Source organism: Limulus polyphemus, unplaced genomic scaffold (genome assembly GCF_000517525.1).
Source record: "Limulus polyphemus unplaced genomic scaffold, Limulus_polyphemus-2.1.2 Scaffold53, whole genome shotgun sequence".
NCBI lineage: Eukaryota > Metazoa > Arthropoda > Merostomata > Xiphosura > Limulidae > Limulus > Limulus polyphemus.
In genome coordinates this window covers 246,213-257,258 of record NW_013665663.1, presented here as the reverse complement: position 1 = coordinate 257,258, position 11,046 = coordinate 246,213, and the positions used below count along the sequence as shown (strand labels likewise).

The 11,046-nt window shown below is 32.7% G+C and overlaps 1 protein-coding gene across 8 annotated transcripts in view; it reads right to left on the bottom strand.

Annotated features, from left to right (window-relative positions):
• Positions 1-2,447: 2,447 nt before the first annotated feature.
• Positions 2,448-11,046, bottom strand: part of LOC106463440 (suppressor of lurcher protein 1-like) — a 134,167-nt gene continuing 125,568 nt past the window's right edge. For all 8 annotated transcript variants that reach the window (XM_022391333.1, XM_022391317.1, XM_022391306.1 and 5 more), the window contains 3 exons: positions 9,526-9,725; positions 4,978-5,025; positions 2,448-2,869 (listed from right to left, as the gene is read on the bottom strand). In XM_022391333.1, coding sequence (XP_022247041.1) covers positions 2,793-2,869; positions 4,978-5,025; positions 9,526-9,725 — 325 coding nt within the window. In that variant the 3' untranslated portion in view covers positions 2,448-2,792. The remainder of the gene's footprint in view (positions 2,870-4,977; positions 5,026-9,525; positions 9,726-11,046) is intronic.

The following is an 11,046-nucleotide window of genomic DNA, read 5'->3' as shown; positions in this document are numbered from 1 at the left end:
GAATAATTTACGTATGTAATGTTATATTTTATTAATTATATTAATAGACTTATCAAGCCGCTGCCTCGATCACTTTATTACCTCTTATGTACATCGTGTCAAAATGCTTTATGAGTTTAATAGTCAATATTAACATTATCTTAATGATATACTTTTAATAACACAACGAATCGTTTTCCTGGAGTTGAGCTTACAAATGTAGTAAAGTCTCTTTAAAATACAAGTTGTACTTAATGAAGCGCGGATGAAATGACAAATAGCATGTGACTAAAAAAAAAGACCATTTTTACATCTTTCGACAAACCTGAATTAAAAACTAGAAATTATAATCTCGAACAAAAATGAAACCAAATTTAACGAAAAGTGTTCTAGTAAGAGTATTTATTAGAGAAGATGATTAGAAAAAACATGAGTTATAAGTGCAAACGGTTCGTAATGTATCATTATTTTTTCAATACGAAGTGAGCTTATGTGGCTTAGTGGTTGGCGCGCCAACCTGTGAAACATAAGGTTCAACATTCGAGTCCGCAATATGTCAATGAACACATTCTACACTTTCAGCTGCAGGCATGTTATAAAAGTAACAGTCAGTCCCTCTATTCTCGTAGATAGCGGATGTGCTGACGGGTTGCTCTCCCTGGTGAGTAATTCCAGGATAGCAAAAGGTGCTGTTCATGTCGAAAACACCAAACATATAATAAAAAGTAATATTTATTGTGGCTATTAGTTGTCTGAAATAACTGATTTTGTACGCCACGTTAACTGATACTTCTGACGTCATTCAGACATATGGAGTTACACTCAGATGGTTAGTCATTTTTCCTGATTCTACAATAGTTTATGAAAAGAAATTTTCTGCGATGCATTTCGTGTCAGTTGATTCTCTCATGTTCAGTGATATAGTATTATTGTTTGTTTGTTTGTAATTAAGCACAGATCACAATGGGCTATCTGTACTCTGCCCACTGCGGGTATCGAAACCCGGTTTCTAGCGTTGTAAGTCTGCAGATATATCGCTGTTCCACTAAGGGTGGACTCTAACTTTATTGATGTTTCCCCAAAGGAACAATTATTTCAAACAACTGCAACTTTGTAAACAATAAAACACACAATGTAGATCGATTGTCTTAATCACTTTAACAAGTTTCAAGTTTGTACTTTTAAATGATTTAAATAATTAAACAGAATACAGCATTATTTGCATCGATTCGAAAACTTTATTATCTTATTATTTCTATAAATAATATTAAAATTTACTGCGGATATCACGTAACCATTTCAATTCTATTGCCACAACTTTATTGTAAATAACTATTTCGACATTGTGTAAGATTGTATACTTGTATTAATATACAACAGCACAAATAAATTTCGTGGTTATCCATTCTATTCAACAATGACTTCTGAATGAACAATAGTTAACAACACTGATCCAAATTTAATCGATGTCTTTCAATTAAAATACACTCTCGATCACAGTTATGACTATATAGAAACATTGTATTTTAACTGTAGAAGTTGTTTAATCATACGAATATTCTCTAAACCTGTATTTTTTTAAAAAAAAGAATAAATTGTAAGCTAAGGCCTTGTCTAAACCGAGTATTCTGTACTGAAGAATATATTACACCAATGCTTTTTTTTTTCTTTCAAGTATAATTTAAGTCAACGACAACGTCAGACAGCTATTTAACAGGCAAGTCCATCTAGTGTTGAAAATGTGTTCAACAATTGACAAACTGATTGTATTGTTTATTTAAAAATATTCTGAAGTCTCGATATCATTATAACAAACTTGCTGAGGGTACCAGTTTAAAAAGTAAAAATTATATAAAGGACAGAGTCAGATAATGTTCCCCTTTCTTCTTTTTTCTTATTAAATCCCTAATGACCTCATTAGATTCTAATTACATACTCTCCTTTGTGGAAGGTAATAATTAGCTCATTTAACTGATTAAGTACTCGTGTCTTTAAATATTTACCCAAAAGGCTATAGAAAGTGTAAGTGTGCCCTATTTCAAGGTTCTTTTTACCTCCCTTCTCGGGCAAAAATCCTAAAACAAAATAACTCCTGTACACCGTCGGACAATTTCAAGGTACCATACCAAAAATTACGGTAAATGAGCCAATCAACTCTGGGTGATGGAGATTAACACACACACACACATAATTAGGTTTGTGGCAGACGAACGTAGAATGATATTTACCACATAGATTAAAATGATTCAAATAACATACGGTGAACAATGTTTATTTTTATCTTATTTGATTAAATATTCCAGAGTTTAAAACAAGTTTGTTTTTTTTTTCAAAAATAAGTTGATATTCATTTATGATGTTTACTATGATGTTTACTTTCCACGCAGCAGTATCTTTTACAGAAAGAAGTAGAATTGAAAGAGCAGACCACAATAGAATACAATATTTATTTCTTTTTTAAACGTAGATCAAATACAATACAATAGAACTGATGCTGCAACTTCTCTAAGGCATCCTAAACAAACCAGAACGCCAGTGACTTTTTCTTTCATTCAACAGTTCAATATTTGATCGCGCCATTTAGTTATGTAACAAAACAACAACAACAAGAACCACGAAGGATCACTCGTGATACGATTACATTTTGGATGAAATACAGGTGGCGCTGCACAATCAGAAAGCGAGGTGGAAGCATTGTATCACAGTGGAATGAGCCTGTTCACAGTTGTTATAGGACGTAGAAGCAGGCACTTCGAGGTATTCAACCGTCTTGTTCATACAGTTTAATGTACATTTCTAAAGGTAGCAGTTTTTTAAGACACGAACTGTCGTTTTATGTTTATAACCTGAAGAAAAATCACAGTCATCAAAAGGAATGAGGACTGATAACCTGAAACATAAAAAACTTTAATAATCTCTCCAGGAATTATCATAAACATCAACCTATCTAATCTACATTTAATGAAATATCCCATTAAGTTCTAATTTAGTCAGGATAAAAATATTGGGGTCAAAGTGATTGGAGTCCAAGATAGTTTAGTAACATACTACAGAGAGCTAAAAACAACTATTGATTGTTTTTATGCTTTGTTAAAATGAAAAGATGTATTAAGAGATCGTATTTCAAGTTTATAGTGATATGTTCAGCATTTACAAAAACGAAAAGAAACTTAATACATTTGTTATTATCCAAGTATATTTTAAGAAAAAGAAATTTAAAACACCAGTAAATATCGTTGTTAAAATGAGCGTTTTAGTAAACTTCAAATATTATTAAAAACATTAACATTAATACTATTATTTATTAATATATTAAATGGCATTCAACAAATAGTATTTTCCTTTAGTATTTATAACTATACAACCTATACAATTACCCAATTAACAATAGAATCTCATATAAATCTCAATGGATTTGTAAACATTTTTTTTTATAAATGTTCATGTACCAAATTACTATTAGAGCTATAAGTTTGTTAATTCCAGGAGCTCTAATAACTTATGAACTGAAAATATAATAGAAATATTGTCAATATTAGAATTAATGTCATTAACTACTGCTGGTGTTTCCTAGCCATCTTGAATAATGAGTAATTTTACTCAGTTGTTTTGACTAGTTCTTTACTCTGAATGTTGTAACCTGCAAAAATATGAAAGTACTTAATATAATGCAATGTGTATATCCCGCTTGTGAAGAATGGAATACAAACAAATCAGTAATTTGAGGGTCACAAAAAAGTTAGAAAAGATATAATTACGGTAACATCATTCTTTATCGTGTGGAAATGAACTTCGACAGAGTAGAGTCACAGTACAGAAAGTACCACATCAAAGTACAACCTATAAAAGTACAAAGTCAGTTTCTGACCAGTAGTAGTAATCTGATTCAGTCATGGTTCTTAGGACTTGAATACAGTATGACAAGCGTGTAGAGATACAGGTTTCGACAAAACTCCGTATCTCATTAACAGCTGTATGCAAGACCCTGAAGAGGACACGTGAAACTGTTAATAATAGAAGTGGTCAAACGATAAAATCAAAACTCTTCAAAAATGATGTTGAATATCTCAAGGTATGTTATTATCGAGGTAGTTGAAAGTCGAGTAAAGATTTCATCATCAACCTTGTTGTAAATATAAACGTGAATGTAACCTCAAGTATAAACGTGAATGTTACTTCAAGAACAATATGATACCCTTTAGGACTAAGTAATCTCAGTGAAAACAACTGCAGAGATGAGTTTAAAAAAGGATGGAATTGGCACTGGATTGCAAACAGTGGAATGTGAAAAGCTGTAGACGTGTACTCTTTACAGACAAGTTCAAATTGTTCAGCAACGATTAACGATGACAGTTTGTTCCACCGTGGAGAGGTTAACAGTATCATAGACAGTGTACAACATCTACTATGAATTATGGTGGGGGAACAGTACAAGTTCGGGGGTGCAGTTCAGGTAAAATCAATAATTCAAACATACAGAAAATGTGACGAAACGATGTCTTTACAATAAAGAGGCCGATCGAACACTTAGAACCATGGCTTGGCTTACACAAAATCTCGATTTGAACATTCTTCCAGCTGTATGGTTTAGTGTAAAAACCCAAAAGGTCAAAAGGGCGACAAGACAACTTGGCGGATTTGTGATGAATTGTGCAGAACAATATTACATAATAGTACATTGATAAACTGTGTATTGCAGCAGGAAAACAAGTGTAATGATGCTCAATGTAAGACAAAGGGCTTACACACAAAATGGCCGTGCAATCATTGTAGAACTGAGCTACTTCCATTTAGTTTTCTCTGTGATTATGGTTTGTACCATTAATAAATTAGCCATCTAGTTGCCATTGCTCTTGTTTGTGGCTTCCTGTATGAATGTCACTTATGTGTATCCATGGTTATTTCCGTTACCGTATTATATTTAGAAAACCAAACCAGTTTTGTGTAGAAATAATTAATAATATCTATAAAAAGTCCACAAAGTCTGGGAATGCTTACTGAATGTGTTGCTAGCGGAATCTCGTATTCTCTTTGTAGAGGAAGGATCTACAAATAAAAAAGAAAAATGTTTACATATTAAGGCATACGCTAACAATTCAGGTACATTACATTTTTGACGAAATAATACAGTTAATAAAAACTAACAAACGATGTTGGATGACCTTTGATTTGGTAAAAATAACAAATCAGTTAGTCTTTCAAACTAAATACCTAGCTAGCTTTAAGAAAATAATGTTACAGATAGATGAAGAAAACGTTTTATATAAGATGTGTTATAAAATTAAAAAAAACGTTACCTAGAAAAGAATTATAGTAGTAAAAACAATAATACATTGTATAAAGTATTGTGTGTATTAATGACCATCGCTGGGGGTTGGGGTTCAACGAGTGGGAACTTTTTGAACTTCAACTGCATTTTCAAAATGAATCTAGTGCTTTAAAAACAGCCATACATGGTGCTATAATTTTATATTAGCAGCCGCTTTCTTTCGTTAATGTATTTCTTCAATCTGATAGGAGCCTTGCTAGGCACCATGTACGTGCCTGTTGCTGATTCACGTCTTACTTAATCATACATATTGTGTTAATGTCAGAAACGCTTCTCCCCTGAAATACTTCTGGCCACACCCATGTATATATTTATTTACCTTGAAGATTATTTTTCATTGTTAATTAGTATATCGACTTAGAACTATCCTAGGTATCCTAAGCCGGCCGAATCTTGTTAAATATTATTGGAATTGAGGTCGAAAATATCAGTATTAGTGAGGATAATGAACTGATGAAATAATGCATTTTAATCTTTATAAGGTTTTGATTAATGACATTGTATGCTTCTTATTTAGGAGTTATTTACTGGGTTAATTTTTAATCTCAATCTATGGAACTAGCTTGCTTTAATCAGAAGTTATTGATTGTGTGCGTGTAAAAAACTATACTTTAAAACGAACAGTGTCACATCATGGCCTGGTGGTTAGGGCGCTTGACTCGCAATCATACTGCAGTTTAACTGTTTTAAAAAACAAACTTAAAACAGTTAAAAAGAACAATAATATTCACCATTTAACAACAGTTTGTTTTGCTTTAAAAAGTTTGTTAATTGAAACGAAGAATATCTCGCTTGGGAAGCTTTGATTTCGATTTCTACTTGAGGTATATTTAAAAACAACAACAGAAAGTTATTATGACATTCATCTCATTAGCAAAGTAATTAGTGAAGGTTGCTATCGTTTTTTAAAGGAACGAAAGGAACATGTTATAATATCACTATTTTGATTAGTTTTAGTAATAAATCTGCTATTTTTGTAAAATTATAACACTACACTTCAAAGTTTCTAGTGCTAAACCTAACTTAATAATTCCAAAAACAAATATTTTCCAATCAATAATATAAATCTATGCAAGTGAGCAAGGAATGATATGTTTGTAATTCCAAGTCAGTATGAATAAGGTAAACTTACTTATAGCAAATAAATTGTTATAGTTAAGTTTTGGACCGGCCCTAGTAGTTAGCGTCCCGGGCTTAGTATCGGAAGGTCCAAGGATCAACTGAGATATGCCGCTAATCACTCTGTACACTTTCATCTGTGGGGACGTTATAAAAGTGACAATCATTTCTGCTATTCGATTAAGAGTAGCTGTGTTTGCGACAGGTACTGCTGGCTAGATACCCTCTCTATCTGCATTTCCATCAGTTCTGTGGAACATTGGTGTCTCTGTCCTAGCCGTTTAGCCTATTTATTGCGTAAAGTAGCATTCAGGTGAAATACCAATTACTAAAATGTGCATTTTAATTCAATAATTGAAAATGATAATTTTTAAGTAAACTGTCCGTTCATTTTAGAACTCCTAGAGGTCTTGGAGTGCTAGAGTAGATAGAGTTTCTTGTACACTCAATACCTAAGCGAATATGGTTATGAGTGACCCTAACTTATAATAATTATATCCATCATGGAACTTTCAAAAATTCTTGAATTAACAAACCTACTTTCAAACTTTTCAGACAATATCATCTTACGTCTTTCAAAAAACATATGATAATCTGAACAAATATAGGAGAAATAATGAAGAAAATTAAACCATTAGGATTTCTGTGCTACAATTTGGCACTGGATCATCTTAGTTTTCATTTGTTTCAACACGGACGAAAAATTTACAAGATCACCATTCTCTTGGAAGTGCTGACATATAGTCTAGTAAGATGTATTATTTTATTTTCCAGTTGGTTCGATATGGAAGAAAAAGTATATGAAATCGGTTAACTATATTAATGTATTTTGGTTACAGAAGAAAAGCAAATCCTGAGAAACTTAAAATTGGTTTAACATTAATCAGGAACATATGAAATCAGTCCACTGTCTTGTTAATGGATAGACACAATATACTAGAATTACGGTATTTTTTATCTTTGGTACATCGCTAAGTTATTCCATGACCCAAATAGTATTTAGATACAATCTAGCTTTTCGAAGCTTAGTTTTCACTTGGTGTATAATGAAAGAAAACTTCGAAATCATTCCACCATTTGAACAGTTCTGAATAATACACACCACTCCTTAAAATGTTTTTTTTTTGTAGCATGAAAAGAAAAATAGACGAAATCTCTCAGTCATCTTAGTATGTTTTGATAAAACCTAATGCATAAACAACATTCGAAGTCCATTATGTTTGAAATGTATAGATACGAAAGGTAGTCGGTAAGTTTACTTTTACTTTATCCCAGAAATACTGTAAAATGTACGATATCAATTAACTGCCTTGACATTCCTGCGATACTGTCTGCGAAGTTTACCTTTCTGAATTAGTTTATCAAATGACGAATGAATAGAAACATAATTTTCATAGCAAAATATTCTGATATTTAGAAAATATATTTAATATGTTCAGCTTCTCAGCTAAATAATCTTTCATTTATAAAACAAGTACATGATAGTGTACAATGTTGTTATTTATTCACACAGTTTCTCACTTATAATCATTCAGTCACTAAGATTGATTGGGATGTTCTTCACCAAAAAGACAATACCATCTTTAACCCTCCATACGCATGTGAACAGTTAAACTTTTATAATCTTCAAGTTCGATGAATAAAATAGCTAGAGATGAAGCAGATGCAAATGGGAAACATAAAGATGATAGAATGTAATTTTTATATACTATGATGAGCGACATAAACAATAAAATAGGCAATTAAAATTCACAAATATTTTTTTTACTAATTCAGGAGATTTATGTGAAAATTTGTTTGTTTAGTGGAATAATTTGTTTTCAATTATCATTATTATTTCTCTAATAATTTTCATGCATATCCATGTTGAATAATCTAATTGTTAAGTAACCTTACTAAATATATTTTATTTAGATAATATAATTTTAATCACCTGTTAGAACATGCACCCTGTAAGATGTCTTAGTCATGAAATAAAACTTGAAATTGTTGAACATTATACAGAGATTGAGAACGTTATATTTAAACGATTTTGAATATACACATCACATGACAACCACAACCAAAGTCACAGTGAAAAGGAATGTATCAAAAACACATTTTGACATTGTTTGTCGATGCATAGGTAGTGTAATGCCACTGAAAACTGATTGTTTTTGGGAAGTGTACGTAAGAGCCCTTTCCAGTGCAAAATATTCACACACGCAGATCTTAAAGATGTGTTCAGATAGAGAATTTATAATTTCAAAGACGAGGATGTACCTTTTACTAATCGTTGGGGCAACAGGAATATACAAAAAGAGACCTACGACAAGCAAATTACAGTTTTAGCACGTAGAATGCGGCGTCTTACAACAGGTGGGAATCTATGAACACAAAGGTCAGTGTCAAAAGTCAATAGTTCGCAAATAATAAAGAAGGTTCTCTGTTTGGAAAGCGACATAAGTCACATGTACACAAGTTTCTTTCGAGGCATATACCCTCGCATACCTTAAGCAGCTGAAGAATGAAACGGGCATCTACACTATTTCCTACGAAGTCGTTGAGCATTGCCCTTATAGATTTTTGTGTGATCGGACTTTTGAAAGGGACACTGAGAAATCATCGTCTTTGTAATAGATGAAATATGGAAAGCAGGCAAACTGGGGTGATGTGTTTTGTGCATGACAGTCTTACGGCAGAGCCTCTTGTAGTGTAAATTACGCTGTAGGACTATTGTTAGGATGTACAGTCGTTAGATGGAGAATGACTGGACGTAGCAAAATGTTGAGATTACCAAATCGTTTTTACATGACGTACACAAATAACCTCTGTAGAATGTATCAAGGACACAGTAAAAAAAGTGAGATAAATAGAAATAAGATATTTTTGGCATTTATGCAAAATATCACAGAAGTAAAGAAATTTTATTGATAAAAACATGTTTACATTTTTTTTTCTAATTTTAAAAATTAATACATTACTAAACCTCCTAACATAAAATATGATTAAAAATGGGTGTCTATCGAGATGCAGCTCAGTATCTTATGACGGTGTTGATAGAATTATAATATTTTATTCGCCTTTCTATGACAATATCAATCAGGGCGTCCACTTACCTGTCTTGTTCACGAATTGATAAAAGGCCTCGAAACCCGTCCCGTCAAACCTGCTGTTAGACTTGAAAGTGACTCGGAAAAAATCCCTTTCAGATTCAATGGTTTTAGGTTTCTTCAGGCCACAGTGACGAGGAAGCTTAGTGACTTCGGAGGGCTGATTGGAGAACTCCAGATAATCACTAGCAGTGTCTGCAGTACAGCTGGAGCGTGAAACCCAACCAGCATTTCCAATTAAAACACTTTAATTAATCTACCTAGGTTAACTTTATACACAAGTGCCAAAATACTATAACAACCTAGCCATATTATAAACATAGTTTTAAACGTTTGTTTCTGACTTATACATTTCTTACACCCATGTACTTTCTCTTGTTAGCTCTTTCTCACTCACTATATATATATATATATCGGCTATTGCAAAAAACAACAATAAAATCATGTTTTTTGTCATAATAAAGAGTAAATCCAACATACAACCCCTCAGGCTATAGAATAAATAACCACTAATGAGTTGTGATATATAAAGAGTGCAAGAATTATTATCAGTAAACAATATCTTTTAATCTCAACCAAATATTTGATAAAGTCAAATAGAAGATCATGTGCTTTCACACAGATATGTTCAACTATATCTGTTTCTTAAATTATAAAATAAATAACACACCACACAAGCGTGAGAGAGTGACGTTATGGTTTATTTTTATTCAATATTTTATGTTAGACTATGTTTCACTCATAGTGTTTCATTAATCGTTAATTAGTAGGCTAATTAGTAATACTGTTGGTTTTATGATCGTATGATATAGATAAAGTAAAAACCCAGACCATCTAAAAAACGTGTTTTTGAGACTCCAGTGCTCCTAACAAAATCCGGTATTGTTACATGATGTTCATTTCCCTCCAGAAGAACATATAAGTTTGTTTATTTTGTTTTTTTGAATTTCGCGCAATGCTACACGAGGGCTATCTGCGCTAGTCGTCCCTAATTTAGCAGTGTAATACTAGAGGGAAGCCAGCTAGTCATCACCACCCACCGCCAACTCTTGGGCTACTCTTTTACCAACGAATAGTGGGATTGACCGTCACATAATAACGCCCCCACGGCTGAAAGGGGAGCATGTTTGGTGTGACGGGGATTCGAACCCGCAACCCTCAGATTTCGAGTCGAGTGCCTTAACCACCTGGCCATGCCGGGCCGAACATATAAGTACGCTAGTGTTGTTCTAAAAAATTAGTAGGGTGTGTTTTTGTGTCATATTACTAGTTTTGATTATTAATGCCATTTTATAGACTGAAGTGGATCAGCTGAATGGTCCTATAAAATCATAAGATCTGTGGTCAACATATTTAACCATTTTAACAATTTGTATTTGTATTTTCAACCTGAACGACATCTTATGCGACAATGCTAAACGATTAAGTCAGATATCTTTTAGGGTTCAGGTTGTGTCTCTACTTTCAACAACTGACAAGAATGAAGATAATCAGTTATCTGCATGCGCCAGAGAGGCTTTGTCCGGC